Raw genomic sequence first — 18,380 nt, forward strand, 5'->3', positions numbered from 1 at the left:
ACTTCCCTCAATTTATGCTTCTACCTTTTTTTTTTTTTTTTGTATAGCTTAGAAACCCTTACTTGTGACCCATTCTTCTAGTTCCTAACATTCTAAATGGGCGAGTGGTTCTTACCCTTTTCAAGACTCAGACGCCTAGAGAATGTGAAGAAAACCTTTCTCTCCTCAGAAAAGTGCAGAGATGAACACACATACACCGTTTTGCATAAAATATCAGGGAATCCTGATAGGAATGCGTGAACCCCAGGTTACAAATGGCCTGTTGCATTCATTGAGGAATATATACATATATTATGTATGCATGTATACAAAACATGTATTTATATATAATTTAGAAATATAGGCACACTTTTTTTATTTGGTTAAATTAAAATGCTGATTCAGATCATGTGTTTCCTATTCCATCAAGTTATCTGTACTAAAACAAATCAATTACCTTCTTTGCTATCACCTGAATAAATTTAGATTTCTTATCCATCTTTATATACAGCAGCCCTTAGTTATAAGCTTATTTGGGCGGCCATATGTCACTGTACTGTCTCAAGTGCTGCCACATTTCCTAAGTAATTTGTAGACCATAGCTGAGAAGAACATTCTTAACTTCTTTTAATGATAGTATTTTTCTTCGTTAGGTTTGTGAGCTGTGAACTGGTATAAGATACTAACAGGCGTTTTCCAGTTTTCTCTGTTCGGTCTGAGAATGGTTCACTATTATTCCAAGGTCACTTTGAAAGTCTTTCTGTGATTTGCTTCCATTTATTTTATGCTTGTGTTTACAGTTTTGAACGAAATATGAAATTTAATGTTGCGTTTGTCTACATTAAACTTAATTTGCCCCTTGTCAGCTTATTTACAAGAGAGAGAACATTCAAAAGCCACCCAGTAGAATGTTTTGTCTGCAATCACTCATGTAATTTTTCTATTTCTTTGTTTTATGCAGCTTTCTATATCTTTCACTTTAAAAAGAAGCCTCTCCAGGAAGAGATTCTCAGAAAATTTAAATTAGTCGGTAATAGAGATTAATAAATGATTCTCTAATAGGAAAGAGTCTTCATCATATCTTGAAAATTTTTTTTAAGTAGCTCTTTTTTCTAACTTAGAAATTCAATTTCATATTCCATATTATGTAAGTATGCTTGCTCAAATGTTCTTTAAAGTAGTGTTTCTATACTTACAAATAGTAAATGAAGTAAAGGTTAAAATGTATAAAAAATCCCAAATAGGATTATGATACCAAACATTTTTCCTCCTTTCATCTTTGTCTTATATTTTTCTAAGTACTTAATTTGACCTCTTGTAATGAATTTTCTTATTAATAACTTTTTACATATGTTATTGAAAAGATGAATGTTTAAAATTGATGTATCTTAAACTTAAGTGGTGAAAAATACTTTTAAAGTAGATTATTAAACATATGCATTAAAGAATATAATTTGTGTGTTGAACATTATTTTCAGGAACAGTTTGCTAACCTGTGCCTTTAAATAATTAGCAAAGTTCAAAACTTGGAAAATGTTTTCTCTTAAAGTCATGTCTGCTTTTTACCTTCTGAGCAGCTGTTGTACTTACTCAGCTTGTGTTAGAGAAATATCAGACAAGTGTACAGAGATACATTTATAAGACTGATCATTTTTTATAATACTAAAATGTTAGAAAAAGCCAAAATAACTAAGGTAGGAGGAGAATGGTTAAATGAACTTGCGTCATATGCACATAGTGGAATAGCATCATGGAGAGGTGTACTTCTTGACATGGAAAGTGCTTATATTAAAATTCAAAACAGCATATAAGTCTGTCTTTGTTCAAAAAGAAGATGTAGGTGGGTAAGTGATAAACAGATGAATGAATGTCTATATGGATATAGATAGAAATCTAGAGATGTAGATATATAGCTATAGCTATAGATATAAATAAAATCTTTACCGAGAGGGAAACAGTGGTGTCTGAGTCCACTGGACTGCTAACGAAATACCACAGACGTGGTAGCTTATAAACAACAGAAATTTATTTCTCATGGTTTCTGGAGGCTGGAAGTCCGAGATCAGGGTGGCAGGATGGTTGAATGAGGGCCCTCTTCTGGTTCTTAGACTTCTGGTTGTGTCCTCACGTAGTGGAAGGGGAGTCTTATAAGAGCAACAGTCCCATTCATAAGGGCTCCACCCTCATGACCAAGCCCTACCTCATCATACCATTGCATTGAGGAGTAGGATTGCAGTATATGAATTTGGGGCGATACTAACATTCAGACCATAGCAGGTGGTTATTTAGTAAGATTTCAGATATTGTGTGTGTATTTAATTGTAATTTTAAAAAGCAATGTATTTATCAGTATATTACTTGTATATTAAAAATAACAACTAAAAGAAAAATATAACACTAATAATAGTAGATAATATTTATTGAGCTGTATATTGTCTGTCTTGTACTCTTCTAAATAATTTTCATGCCTTTCCTCATTTAATTGTAATAGTGCTACTCTTTAATCCTTATTTATGCTATAGATTATAAGGGTGTGAATTTTCATGCTAGACTGTAAGAAATAAATGATGATAATGTAATTTCACGTGGGATCGGTTTTGAGCGGCGTCTCTGAATCCTTGGGGCTGCGTCCTGTGAGAGTGCATGTGTGTTTCTGGGGAGCAGGCACTTAGCTTTTAACCAGATTATGAGATAGGTCAATGCTGCCCCCAATAGTTTTGGTCAAAAACACCGTTCAGTTCTGTACTGATGAAAACCATACTTCCAAGGAGGGACATTAAGAGAGAAGCTAAACTATACAGTGGAGAAGAATGTGTTTTCGCCTCATTAGTCTACCTGAGGAAAAGACGGCAAGCAACAGGAATTGTCACCTGAAGTAACGTTTTCAAGAATGCTGAGGGGCCGGCCCCGTGGTTGAGTTCACGTGCTCCGCTACGGCAGCCCAGGGTTTCTCTGGTTCGGATCCTGGGAGCTGACATGGCACCACTCACCAGGCCACGTTGAGGTGGCGTCCCACATACTACAACTAGAGGGACCCGCAACTAAAATATACAACTATATACTGGGGTGATTTGGGGAGAAACAGCAGAAAGAAAAAAAAAAGGCTGAGAAGAAGTTAGGGGATGAGGAGATCCTCAAGTGCCAGTAGTGTTCCAGCCAGAGCTGAGCTCTAGTTTTAGAAGGTTCCTAAAATGTTAATTTTAAGTGGAATGTAATTAATTATATCCTATATATACTATAAAAATACATACTATATATATAGCCAAATATATATACAGCATATAGCATATATATACTATAGTATGTATGTAATCTGTAGTTAATATGTGTGTGTGTGTGTATAAAATAACCCCTGAGAGCTTGTTCAGAGTTTTTGCAGGATGAACATGTAGGAATAATGAAGGAAGAGAGCAGAGAGGGAGCTCCTAACACAGCAACCTGACTTACCCTATCAATCTGGATGTCTTGTAGCAAAATTATTTTCACATTCAGTCCTGCATTTTAAGATGTAAAATAGCAGATAATTCAAAGGACATTAATACTTGGCTTAGGGAAATGTGTTTGTCTGAGTAAATATGTGAATAAATGAGTCTGTGTAGAATTTCTGCACTTAAGGAAAGGAATAGCATTGCACCATGAACCCTAAGTGAAGAGGAGCTGAAGAGCTCCCTTTCCTGTGCCTTGCGTCTGCTGCAGGCTGGGGCTGCTCAGTTCCCGCCTCAGAATCATGGGCACCAGAAATTCTAGCTTTATTATAACTTTCGTCTATGGCCCTTTATGTCATTCCTTCCTGGAAAACGTCGGTAATGAGTGGAAATGTGTCACATAAAAGCTGCTAGGCATTGAAAGCTTACAGGTTCCAGACCCCGTACCAAGAGCTCACTGACCTCCTTCCAGTCTTCTAAGTGGCCTCGCTGGAATTAAAACCCAAGTCTTGCTGACTTGGAAATCTGTGTTCCTGGGCATCATCTTGTATAACTGTCCTTAGACCTAAAGAACTCTCCAGTCTCTGCGCTGTTATTCTTCAGGGTGTAGCTTTCGCCCACCTCCTTTCAGAATGTTACAGGGAGGCTGATGACAATGTAGATTCCTGCCTGGGACTCACCCCAAGGTAACCAATCAGAATCGCTGGAGGATGAACATTTTTAACAAGCTTTCTTGGAATCTCGATGCTTCCTCGGAGCATGCTGTAGATTGAAAAGCACAGCTCCATACTCATTCCTACACCAGAGGGTGAGAGTGTACCAAGTTGGTTTTTTTCCTGGTAGCGTTTGACACTGGCCACCCTCCTTCAAACTCTTCTTAGCCTTCTGTATTTGCTTCTGATGTCCCTCTTTGTCTGCTGACCGTTCCTCCTCAGTCTTCTCTGATCGGCCTTCTTTCTGCCTGCAGTTCCTGGAGATGCTGCCCGTGGCCCTTTTTCCTCCTGTGGCTGTAACAACCATCCCTCACTGAGTCCTTACAAATTACTGTTGGTCCTCACCCCCAATTCTCTCCTGAATTTCAGTACTTTATTTTTATCAATGTCACTCTGAATCCATGGATGCTGGCATATCATTCAGGTCTTAAATTTAGCATGCCAAAAAATGAACTCATTATCTTCTCCCCATACACATTCTGTCAGTTCTGTCACCGTTTTCCCCAAGCGCACTTAGTGCTGGCACTACTCCGTCTCCTGAGCTCGAAACTTCAAAATTGCATTCACACTTCCCCTTTCCTCCCAACCTCCATTCAGCAGGCAGTCATCACGTCCCATTGTTTCCACCCCAGAAAGGCCATTTGAATTGATCTTTCTTTTCTCCATTCCTGCTGCATCTCACCTTCTCTTCCCTTAGACTTTGGGTTCCATACAGCTCTCCTACCGTTCAGCTGTCCCCAGTATCCAGTCTCTTCTCCACGCTGTACCAGAGACGTGTTAATAACACGTTTGAACTTTTCATTCCCTACTTAGAAATAGCCTTTGGTTCCCTGCTGTCTGGATTCTAAGGTCCAGATTCTATGAGGCCTTTCCTAACCTCACCTCCGCCTGCCTGCCGCACCTCTTCTCACCACAAGCCCTACTTTATGATTACACCGAACTCCTCAGTGCGTCTCACTTTCTCACTCCAGTGCATCAGCATGTCATCCCAGTAGCTGGAGTCTCTGTCCACATACGAGAGGCTGGTCCTTCTTTGCACTGTGTTTCCGTGGTATTTACTCCAGACCCATACCGTGGAGAAGTAATTAAGAGTCAGAGTGCTGAACCAGACTGTCTGGGTTCATAGGCCCCGCTACTTAATAACTCTCTGTGCCTCAGTTTCCTTACCTGTAAATTTGCATCATAGTATTACCTACTTCAGGTTTGTTGAAGGTAGAAAGAGTTAATCTATATGCATTTGCCTGGCACATAGCAAGCAGACATTAAGCATTTCCCACTGCCTCTACTGTGATAATCACGATGGCACTGATGTGGCAGTCTCCCCCAGAAAAGGCTGAAGGAAGTGTTTATTCCTGGAGGCAATGCCGAGGTCCATGGCTATACCAAAATAAAAGTGTTTTGCCTATAGGAAGCCTGGATCCAGTTTGTAGGCTGCTCTACTTTAGCTCCCTCATGCTGTTTCTAGTCTCCCTTAAGGTCGCGACTAGATGAAATCCCGTTAGTACCTGGACATGTAGTTTTCCCTCGGCTGGCAGTACCTTCATTATCGGTAAAGAACGTGCTTCACTACAATTCTGGAGGCGCATCATTTTGCCAGTTGAGTGGATGATGGAACAGGCTATGCCGTGGCTGCACCATGGACTGATATGAATCAGGCTCGAGACCCAGGCAGGACTCCAAAGTGTAGCAGAGGGAGGTCCCTTGTCACTTTAAGGCATTTCATAGTAAATAAAGGCCCACAGAGTCAGAAATCTGGTTCCCTCCTCTGTCACATAGCAGGCGACATTATAAAAAATATTATTTAGATGGAAATATTAGAATTTAGCAAAATGTTTGCAGACGTTTTGATTTTTATGACACTACTATGGACATATTTGTTTGGCTGTTATTTTTATTTTGATGACTGTGGCCCTGAAAAGTTAAATATGATTGCAGCGCTTCTGAGCAGAGTTTACCGTTTGAAGCAGCTCCACGATAAATCACTTTGAATTACATCCTAGCTTATTAGTTTTCATTTATTGGAATATTAATTTACTCATTTCTTTAAAATAGGATCCTCCTGTATTGGTACTTTCTAATTCAAAAGAGAAATTTGTAGCTTAGAAAATTAGTGTTAAAGTGGTAAATGAAAGTAAATTTTGGAAAGTAGCATGTAACTTTTAGAAGAAAAGAAGAAGCTGTAAAGGAGAAATCCAACTTGGGGAAAACAATAAGAGCCAATCTATTAGATGACTAATACTTAAATTTTATTTTCAGAATGAAGAATATGTATGTGTTATTTTATTTTATTTTCAAGTGTATTGGGTTTCTGGTTCTCATCATTATAATGAGAAATAATATTTAAGTGGATTCCCAACCAAGTGTCCCAGCTATACACACACACCCCCACGCAGACACAAATTAAAATTAAAGATGCACATCTAATGGTAACACATAGATCTGAGAAAGAAATAGGGAAAATGAATAATGAGAGTGATGACTTGGGTCTCTGTAGCACTTGAAGTTTAAAATGTACTTGCCTAATGTGATGAGGTAGAAAGAACTTCATTAAAACTTTTGCATTTTAATCAAAAGAACTGAATTTTAGTGGTTGCTTTCCATTTATTCTCTGTGTGAGGCTGGGCAAATCTCTTAACTGCCCAGAGCTCTGGAGTTCTCATCTATGAAATGGATATAATACAGAGTCCCTCTGAGGTTGAAAAAATAATGTACACCACAAAGCCTTTGGAAATTGTAAAGCAATGTACAGATTTCGGAGATTGCGGAAATAGAGATCTCGGAAATTACTCAGAGACTTCAGAGATTATTTCGGAGATGGAGCAAGGATGACAGAGATAACTGTTCTCAGTTTGTGCCTGAGGGAATGAGGCATGCAATAGGGGAGAAACGTGTCCAGGCTGAAACCGGACCTGGATCCAGACGTGGGCGGTACTCTTTGTGTTAGACTGTGCCGTTTCTGACCCAGGTTTGTACATCATTTACAGGGCACAGCTGTAGTAAATTGTAACCTAAATTGGATTTTAAGGGCTTCAAAACATATAATTATTGAGTTATCTTAGTAAGCAATGTGAATATTACTGAGTGGGAGGTATATTTGTTTTTAATGCAGGTAATGAATTTGGGCATCCGGAATGGCTAGACTTCCCAAGAAAGGGGAATAATGAGAGCTACCATTATGCCAGAAGGCAGTTTCATTTAACTGATGATGACCTTCTTCGCTACAAGTTCCTAAATAACTTTGACAGGGATATGAATAAGTTGGAAGAAAGATGTGGTTGGCTTTCCGCTCCCCAGGTAAGCTCTTTCCTCTGAATGTTATGTTTTAGTCACCAATGTTGTACATGCTTCGAATGGCAATCCACGTAAATCCGTATGCAGATCTTTTAAACATCACTTTATTATTCAGCGTGTGGTACCCTGTGACACACTTCAGGTTGTCAAAACATGTCGCTGAAGTCTCCCCAATAGATAATGAAAGTCTTAAACATAATGCCCTGCTTACTTTCCTGGTTAGCTTGTTGTTGTTGTTTAAATTTAGTAATTTTTGTTTCATTTGGTTAAAATAAATGACAAAAAGCTCTGCATGGAATCCATTTTGAAAATTGCTGTGGAAACATCTTAATTGTTTTGACTGTTTTTCTTTATATAAATAATTATGCTGCCATAAAGAAACGACTTTGACAACATGTAGATTTCTTTGTTCCTTTTTTTCCTTCCTTTACTGGTCTCTAACTTGTCATTTCAATAGATGCCATTATACCTGCATGCTGTTTTGTATTTTTCATGAGCCTGACTCTCCTCTGGAATTAACGTGTCCATTTTCAATAAGTTTTAGAAAATGTAATTAACAGGTGCAAATTTTATACAGGCTTCTTTTTTTCCTCTTGCAAAAATTAGCATATAGTATGTGTTACTTATAATCCATTTGCTTTTTACTGGTGTTGTTTGAAATTGCTGTTGATGTGTTTTTACTTTTCTGTCTCTGATTTTTTTTTTTTAATGGTTGAACAAAGGTGCTTATATATTCAGTAAGATTGGCTACATGACACGAATGCCCTAATCACATTTATTAGTAATGCTATTTCCAGGAGAGGGAGCAAAACGATGCTCCTTTTCAATAGGGACAGTGTTGAATACCAAAAGGCGTGCTGTTTACGCCAGAGCCGTGGTTCACATTTCAAAATTACCAAGAGTGGTGATGCTGATGTGCATGGAAGTGAGTCCTCTCAACGCTGGGCCTGGCAGAGGGCGGTGCCCAACAGCAGAGGCTCCTCACCCCCACTATAAAACATGGTGTACCAAATAAGAGAGCTTGTGGATGGTATCTTGTCTTTTCAGACCTTCTCTTTGATTAGGCATATGTATGTATATAGTAAAAGACTTTAAGTTGCCCTTGTATCTGACGAAGTTGTGCAACTATGTAAAGTTTTTAAGATAACTACAACTTCAGAACTCTCATATGATAACAATGTTACATTATATTTTGAAAAGTAATTTTATGTACCTTACCTCGTTAATCTGGGGACTAAAAGAAAAGTCTTAAAGAAAATTCGCTTATAAGTACATAAACATACACACAAACACTTTGTCTGTAGCCACAGGTACCATGTTTTTACTTAAAACCTAAGCCACAACACTAGTGCTTTGTGCTTAGTTTGAAGTTGGCAAGTGGCTGGTGAGATTTTCATACTCTTTTAGCAGTTTTTGAGACTGTTCTTGGCTTAGAGTTTGATATGGCAGAATTGCAACATATTCAAAAATGTAACGTGCTGGCATTTTCATTTTTGGCTTAATAACTAACAAGGCTATTAATAAACAAAAACAACTTTTTTGTAAATAATTTACTTCTAACAGCAATATATTATATTTAAATATAATATATGTGTTAATTCTTGCAGGCATTTGTGAGTGAAAAGCATGAAGGCAATAAGGTCATCGCTTTTGAGAGAGCAGCTCTTCTTTTTATTTTCAACTTCCATCCAAGCAAGAGCTACACCAATTACAGAGTCGGAACGACATTGCCAGGGAAATATCCTTTTTGTTGCCAATGACTGTGACTGTCTGCATTCAACTTTTTATTCCATCATAGAGCCTAAGAAAGACTAATGCTGGTGTCGTGACAGTAGCTCTCAGTTTCTTCATCTCAAAAATGAGGGACTTGAAATAGTTGGTTGATAAATCTTTGCTCAGCTCGGTTATACTGAATTCATCCTAAACTTCATTCTGGCTCTAAAAAGTAGGATTCTGAACATTTTTTAAATAATATTTTGATCCAATATGCAATACAGGAGATGATTGCAGTTTTTCTTTACGAAAATATTTTGTAAGTTGTGTCTGAGAATTGTCTCCTTTCCCCTCCGCACTGAGAGGGCAGACAGTAGCTGTAAAGATAGTTTCCTTCCTTTTTCTCTCTCCTGTCTCCTAAAATGCAGGACACAGCTCACTTTTGTAGGACTGAATTGGTCAGAAATCAGGGCAGGGAAGGTATAAGCAAAGGAAATAGCAGGGAGAATGTTTTTGATGTTCTCTACACAGTCATGTGCTGCAAAATGACATTTCAGTCATTGACAGACTGCGTGTATGATAGTGGTCCCAGAGAATTAGTACCATAGAGCCTAGGTGTGTAGGAGGCTATACCATCTAGATTTGTGTAAGTACACTCTCTGATGTTTGAACAAGGGTGAAATCGCCTAACAATGCATTTCTTAGGACCTATCCTCGTCATTAAGTGATTCATGACTGTAAATTCATTTGTGCATTTCACTGATATTTACTGAGCACCTGTTTATCGCACGCCTGTGTGCCAGCCCTGTGCTAGATGCTGTAAATACAGGAATTTTCCTGGCAGATGCAGTCACTGCCCTCATGGAGCTTTTAAACCAGTGAAGAAGGCAAACATTAGTAATTGTAAGTTTGATAATTGTTACAATAGGGACCGTGCTATGTAGTTTAAAGAGATTACAGCTTACCAGATCCATGGAAAGAGCGACAGATGCAGGACCTAGCAACAAACCAGCACAAGTTTTTAGGCAGGCAGTAGAAATAATGTGCTTCTCCCCTGAAGCCCTAACAGTGATTAATGTCTGCCACCTGAGCCCGTGCCTGATGCCAACACAAGGTCCTCTTTGTCAGGGTGTCTTAGCTATAGTAGGAGAAACCCCCTGTTCAACTGGCTCAGACAATAAGGAAAATGTATTTTGCCACCTAATAAAAGCCCCAAGGTAGGGTGACCCTGGTACTGTGACAATATATCATCAAGGTCCCTGGCTCCTTCTGTCTTGCTGCTTTCAACTTTCCAGGGCTGGCAGTGTCCAAGGGCTGGCACCTGTTACAGTTGCAACACAACAGCCATGGTTCCAAATGTCACCTTCAGACACAACACAAGGCAAACATTTTACTTCTTGTGTCTCTTTTCAAGAATGAAGTCACTTTAGCAAATTTCCTTTTGTATTCCATTGACCAGAATTCAGTCACACATCCCCAGAGAAATTGGTAGAAAGGAGAATGCTATCACCAGAAGTGTCTTAATTAGGAATTACCCCCGAGTCTCCAGGAAGTGGACTCCTCGGTGAAGTGGTTGCCCAGTGTTTGTCTGGCAGTGAGGAGGAAAGAGCCAGCGCTGTCTAGTAAGTAGCCTGTGGCATCTGCCACTACCCTGTGCTCTCAGTGACGTTGAGGGTGGTGAGAGCTGGTTCCCTCCGTTCTCCCCTCGCAGCAGCTCACTGTTCCACAGAGCACTGAAGAGCAGAGGCTGTGGCTGTGACTAATGGCCCCAACGTGCCTCAGTTCACAGAGAATGCTCAGATGAGCAAAATTACTGTGACGGGGTTCTCTGCACCAAAGAGCTGTGCTGTTCAGGAAGCAAATGTTCTCTCCATCTCCATGAAGACACGCAAACAAATGCTAGATGAGTAGCAACTCATATGCAACCCTTCTCAGCTCCAAACTGCTGAAGTAATGCCCCTAGACTAAATCATTTATTCCTGATAATGTAATATAATCAAAATATAATTTTGATGATAATCAAATTAAAACATAATCAAAGGAAAGTACATTTACAGAACACTTGGGATCTGTTGCAGTCTTTGTTAATCACTGTCTTTGACTCTAAGTGAGGGAGGAGAGATGTATAAAACCAAATGAGGATATAAGGTGTAATGCAATAGATGGGATGGGACAGGAATGTTCCATGGGGGAACAGAGGACAAGTGAAAGAAAAGTAAATAAATAAATGATAGAGATTGATTGATTGATTGATTAAGGAAAAGACCTTTAAGCCTAGATGAGAGAGAGATTGATTGATGGAGAAAAAGATCGTTAAGCCTGGACCTTGAGAAATGGATAAAATTATAGGAGAAAGAATTGAGGAAGGCCATTCCAGCTGTTGCAAAGTATAGAATATCCTTAGATAGTGGACCGTACAATGGATTAATTGGAGAACGATGACCATAAAATGAACTACTAAGAGATAAAACTGTAAAGATAGATTGCAATCACATAATAGATTTCAATGCCATATTAATGAGTTTAGGCGTTTTTCTGTAGTATCATAGTGAGTCGTTGAAGGTTTTTTGAGCGAGGGAGCTGCTTGGTAAGAATGTGTGCTTTAGGAAAAGTTCTCATGTACCCAATGTGTGAGAGAGCTCTCATGAGGAGAGAGGTGGGAAGTACAGATATTAATTATGAGAAATTGCAGTACACACAAAAGATAATTAGGGCACGAACTAAAGTAATGGCATTGGATAGAAAGAGGTATATGAAGCCCTTTCTTGTAGTAAAAGAACTCAGCATTTGTTTGGACATGGGGTGCAGAAGAGAAAATACATGGTTTCACTCTGAACGATGGGAAGAACGGCAGTGATATTATTTCTGACATTAGCGAAGCAAGGAGGAGTAATCAGCCAGGGCAAGAGAAAATATTAGTTTAATTTAGGATCATTGACAAGTGGAAATACATGGAATTTCAATGAAGATGTTTAGGAGAAAAATCTTGGCTCAGGCTACATTAATCTCCTGTCTGAAACCTATGTAACTTTAACACATATTAGTCAATAAAAACATATATAATAACATGGCATATTTTATTAAGTGGAACCCACCCAAAAGTTAATTTTATTTAGTAATACCAAGTTACACCGTACATGAAATTCTAGTTCGGTTTTGATAAACCTTGCCACACATTGTGTCTTCTGAAATTTAGCAGTTTGTTTACATGTCTTAGGCACGTATTACACAGAAATTCTCTATTTTCATAAACACAGGATGGTTTACATTAGTGACCCATTTCAGAACCTGTACTCACGAAAAGTTGTAATGATAGACACCTTGGAACACTGGGCCACCTCTTCATAGAAGTCAGAGTGGTAGCCTCAGTCATCTCTTGGATCTCTAGGAGAACCTTGAAGAAATATTGTTGGTTCTTTTACTACAAGGATTCTGTCCTCTACAGACTTATGCCCACTTGGACCTCATTTACTCGTGCTGCCTTTCTCATTCATGTCTTTCTGTCAACAAGCTGTAACTAATTCCCTTGTGTTATTGCTTCCTCTAAGGACATTTGCATTTTAATAAGTCTCTTTGAATACACCAGAAGTATGCAAGACCTAATGGACTGGATATCTAATGGAATAATTATTTTATAATGAGGATTATTTTTTGAGGGGAGAGGAGCCTGAGAGCATTTCCAACATACCTTAAACCACGCCTTCTAATTAGCTTTATGTTCATACCGCCAGCCCTAACTCCTAGTTTGGAATTATAAAGTTTTCTGGATTTTGCAATATTCTGTACACCAATGACCCAGTTCAGTGTAGAAATCCCATCTATAAATTCCTACACAGATAATAGCTAACCATCTTTAGAACACTTTCCAGTCCTAGGAACTCACTATTTCACAAGGTAAGCAATTTAAAGTTTTTAATTTGTAAAAGTATTGCCTTAAATGTAAATGCCTTTGTTCTGTACGTGGTGCCTAATGCCTGTTCTTCATGCCAGCTGTCTGAATCAGAAGGCATTTAACATGCTCCTCACAGTACCACCACCCTAGTCTTCCCTCTGCCAGACCAATACCTCTAATTCCTGTAATAGATTCCTGTGACACTTTCCAGACCTCTTCCCATCACGCATCCCTTATCAAAATGCACCCAGCATATCCACATTCCTCTCACGTTGTGTCTCCAGAACGAACAGCACGCTATTCCAGATACGTCTGGCAAGGACGATGTGGAGTGCCCCATTTTCTCCCGTTGTCTTGATACTGTTCTCTTTCACGTAGGTAAAGTTACATTAGCTATCACATTTTCTGCTCATATTGCATTTGCATCAAATAAAAACTTTATATTTTTTATGTATACTAGCATTATGTCATATCTCCCATATTCTTTATTTATTCAGTTAAGTCTAACCCAAAATCCCAAATTTAACGTTAAAACAAAAAAATATTGTTTTTGCCACTAACCTGTTAATAGAGAAGATAAAAGCGTACTAGAGCGGAACAATTTTGTGTTATTAATCTGTTGTGATTGTACCATCTTCCAGAAGCCCCAGATAAACCTATTCTCTCAGCTTCTTGTTGTTCCAAGCTTAGCTATAAAAGTTCTTTTTATTGTCCTTACCATTTTCCAAGTCTCATTTCTTTTTGGCCTTTCATCTTTCTGACTTTATTCTTGTCCCTTAAACGGCAATGTAGCTCAGCATTATAGAATTATTTCAGATATAGAAGGTACGAAAAAATTAGGATTTCTATGCTGTATTTTCTGACTTTACCAAAGTCTTCTATGCCATTGGTGTTTCCAACTACTGAGCCAGTGAATCGAATACAGATTTTCACTGTGAAGAACCCACAGTGGCAAAATTGGATGTATTAATCAAGTCAAGAAATTCATCAAATTTTTAATTCCCTGGGAAGCAGGATTTGGTGCCAGAACAAATTTAAAGTTTCTAAAGAAGTCATTTGAACTTCTGTCACTATGAAATATAAACCTGCAATAGGAAATATGTCTGAATTCTTGAGCAGTTCCGTTTTTTGAACCTGTATATTCTGTATATCAAATAGCAAGATGTCAACTTCCAGTCAGCTCTGTGGAGAAGAGGTGGTGACTGTCTTCCCAAAAGAAACAATGGCCATTGTTCCATGTGCTAATGGCCAGCGTTCTTTAATACAGTAGACAGCAATGTGGTGATGCGGACTGAGGCCTAAACATCCCGAGTAAGCAGGCAGCTTACACATGTCTTGCTTAGGAAGATGAAATACGTTTTCTTGATGTGTTATATTTGCTTGTGACTTCACATTGTTTAGCTGTAGAGAAAGAAAGAAACACATGCCCTTTATATTATCAGAATCGTTATTGTATTTCTTCTGTCACATCTCTTCACTTGGAACATATCAAATCAGCATTGACTCAAACGGAAAACTGCTGAGCCCCCAAGGGCAGACTGCCCCTTCTGATGTATTTTGAATAACGCAAATGATGATGCCACATTCTGCGTGATGTAAGGGACAGTGTGGGTGTTACAGGACCTCTTTTGAGGGTCTCTGTTTGCTAGCCATTTTTATTAAGTATCTAGTTTAATATTCCTGGCTGCCCTCTAAGGTAGGTTGTCTTAGCTTCCTGTGACAGATCAGGAAACTGAGGCCTTTCAGTAACTGCCTAGCCTCCTTCTAACACTCAACTGATAAAGGTCGAGCAGTGTATTGCAAAGCCCATGTTCTTTCCACTAAACCGTGTTGCCTCTTTCTGTCTGTTCCTGTGTGTATGTGTGGTTTGTGGTGAGAGCAATAGTGGCATTGTGGATGATGACTTATTCCCAAAATGTGCAAAATGATTTTGATACAGTTATGGGGGAAGAGAGAGCATGAGAAACTATACACGAATTCATGGCACAGGCAAGCTTCTCTCTCATCCACTAACTTCCATCAGCACCCCACCACCGCCCCCCACAAATGCTTCCCCAGAAATTCTTCCTCTTGACCCCTGTCATTATCCTCCATAAGAAAAAAAATGGTAAAATGATTATTGTGATTTCTCCATATTCTGGAGTAGAATATAAATGTCTCATGGGTCTATGTCCATGGTTAAACTCCTCTGATACATCCTGTCAATTGAGGTTTACCCTATAATATTCGGACTAAAGTTTAAGTCCTCATAGCTTATTTATAAGGTGGTGTCTTTGGTTTACACAGAATCTATTGTTCTGAGAGCATAAACAACACTAGAATCAAATGTTTTAAAATTATTTGTCAGCATGCTGTTGAGGTGGGAGTGGAAATACTAGTGTAATAGCAGCCCCCTTTCCAAATGGTGTTTCAAACTGTTACAGTGTTGAAATATTAAGAGGAGTAATCAGAAAGTATGGTTTGTGAAGAATACGTGAATCCAGGCCAAAAATATTTAAAGCTAGGGGAACAGATGAGTAAATAGTTGGATTTGACCCAAGATCTTTGAAATATTTTCATTAAACTGCTGCAAGATGTACTATTTAAAATGTAAATTCAGGCTCTGACATTTGCAACCTGTACACAGAGTTTCTAATGAGCAAGTGAGCTCACTTGGATGATTCACTGAAGTGTGATCGCTGAAGGCAGAGATGTTGCTGCGCGTTGGTTTGAAGCGTGGTTATGTAACACTCGGTGTTTATCAGAATCTGTGCTTTATGCAACAAATAAAAACAAAGGACTTAATTTAGGATTAGCTAAATGCCACACTATCAAGATTTTATATGCGAAGGTTAATTTCTGGACTAAAAACGTTGAGCATCTCAGCTTTCTAGTTTTCCAGGTTATAGATGTTTTGGTAAAAAAATTTTTTAAAAATGTAAGATTTTCTCTGAAAAGATCTACAACAGTGACTTTGAATATATGCAAGCATCTTTCTTTTCCTTGTGTATGTGAGTGTGTGTACATGTGTGTGGGTGTGTCTGTGTGCTTTTACTTTATGCTGCAACGTAATGATGATGTTCTTTCTGTGAACAGAGACAGACAACCCTATGAACCATTTCATATTTAATATAGGTCCTCCTTTTGATTCTGTAGCTTCAGGATGGATGTACACTCATTGCCTAGGTCAGCCTTCTTTAGTTTCAAGATGCCAGTAATACTTTAAACATTACCAAGCGGTCTTTTGATCATTTTTCATTGTTAAACACTGTCCAACAATCCCTGGGATTTAATGGTAATGACAGACGCATATCCCCCCCTCCACCAGCAAGAAAGGGCCTATGATTTAGCCTCATGTTTCTACCGAGAAATTGGAGATGAATCACAAAGTAAGAAAAATATTTTGCATGATTAAAATATTGCAACTGCTGTAACACTTTTAGATTGACTTAATATGTATTCATAAGACCATAGGCATTAATGAATAATGAGCAAGCCCTTACTACACACAAATGGTTTTAGGGTTTTTGTGAATAGCTGAGTGCTATTCAGTGTCTCAGTGCTCTGAGATATTCAACAGCATTTCTGTTTCGTTGATTTGTAGGTCAGTTGTGCAGTGATGATCTCCTTTGGTTCCAGAAATTCATGTAACAATAGCTCAGTTAAGATTTTTATCCTCTATTTCTTGTTCTTCTGTGGGAAAAAGAAATCAGAAACATTAGTCTAACCTTTAAAAACAGTACATCTTGCCTAATAATTGTATCACTAATAAGGGGGAAAAACAGTGTCTAGGGTGATCATTTTTACCAATTTGTAAAAAGAAGTGCTATTATGTGGAAAGTGACTCCAAGATACATGGTAAAACTGAGAGTCTTACCTGAATATTAGCAACTATATCTTTAGTTAGACTAGATTAGATACTCACAACTTAAAGCTAAATTCTTGATGGATGAGTGATGAAAAATAGAGGGATGGGCAGATGGATGGATGGATGGGTGGATAATGGATAGACGGATGGGTGGATGGGTGGATGATGGATAGATGGATGGATGGATGGATGGATAGATGGATGGATGGAGGATGCAACTACCTAATGATGAAAGAACCCCTGATGTTGTTTAAAATTAAATAATTAAAACACAAACTATTACTATAATCTATTTCTTTTCCCTTAGAGTAGATATTTAATTAAATGGTAGAAAGAAAAACTTGATAAAATATTATCAATAAAATACATCATAATTTTGTAGACTTTGAAACTAATATACTAGAATCTGTTGTCAGAATATTTGCTGAACAGACTGTTTTAATAAGATCTACCATCTATTACAAACTTACTATATGCCTTGCTGTCTGCAAGCACTTTACACTCAGTATCTCGTTTAGTGAACCTTTTCCTTTCCTAGGGAACAGCATGGTAAATATGGAAGAAGGAAATCTACAGTGAAAAACATTGGCCTGAGAGATTGCATATCTAACCTTGCTTTTAAAATAGCCCTTTATTTAATCAGTCCCAAACAGATGTTCTCTTCCATTATGAAAAATAAATTATATTCGTCACCTTTATATCTGATGCCAATGTTTCTTAAATCGAGCATTCTGTGTCTAAAATAAGTTTTTAATATTGAACAATAAATTGCTTTTTCTTTCTGAATCTTTGTAGAAATTAGCCTTTTTCCAGTAACTATCTCCTGCCTACCAGAAAGCTGTTTAGATCTTCTATAAGTGAGATGCTCCATTTCCACTATTTTCTGTTAAGCTATTCTAACTCAGAATTTCACAGGGTCAAACTAAGTGGTCAGTGTTTCATTTAAATGTGAAAGTGGTTCCTGAATACCCCAGAAAATTTCTTAAAATTAAGCCATGATGGGGGCTGGCCAAGTGGCACAGCAGTTAAGTTCTCACATTCCGCTTCGGCAGCCCGGGGTTCACCGGTTCGGATCCCGGGTGCAGACATGGCACCGCTTGGCAAGACATGCTGTGGCAGGCGTCCCACATATAAAGTAGAGGAAGATGGACACAGATGTGAGCTCAGGGCCAGTCTTCCTCAGCAAAAAGAGGAGAATTGGCTACAGATGTTAGCTCAGGGCTAATATTCCTCAAAAAAAAAATTTAGGCTGTGATGTAATTACTGCTTCACCATAATTATTTAAGGGCTCCCAAGAATATACTGATGCTACAGCCAAAAGAAGAGTGTCTGTTTCTCCAGAGAGACGTGGAGAAAGTAGAGCCAGGAACGACGTGTTCTTGGAACTAGTGGCTTCAGTTGCAACCCTGTGTAAGAACCATCTCTGATCCTATTAATGTAGTGTCTCTAGGCCTAAGGGTGGAAAAATGCCTAATTAATTCCAATTATGTTTGTAAAATTTGTTTGTGAAATTAATTGTG

At 38.4% G+C, this 18,380-nt stretch overlaps 1 protein-coding gene across 1 annotated transcript in view; it reads left to right on the forward strand.

The window, feature by feature from the left end:
• The window catches only part of GBE1 (1,4-alpha-glucan branching enzyme 1), a 245,737-nt gene that overhangs the window by 205,831 nt on the left and 21,526 nt on the right, over positions 1-18,380 (forward strand). The window contains 2 exon segments of the mRNA NM_001081940.3: positions 7,227-7,411; positions 9,016-9,146. Coding sequence (NP_001075409.1) covers positions 7,227-7,411; positions 9,016-9,146 — 316 coding nt within the window.

This window comes from Equus caballus, chromosome 26 (assembly GCF_041296265.1).
Source record: "Equus caballus isolate H_3958 breed thoroughbred chromosome 26, TB-T2T, whole genome shotgun sequence".
NCBI lineage: Eukaryota > Metazoa > Chordata > Mammalia > Perissodactyla > Equidae > Equus > Equus caballus.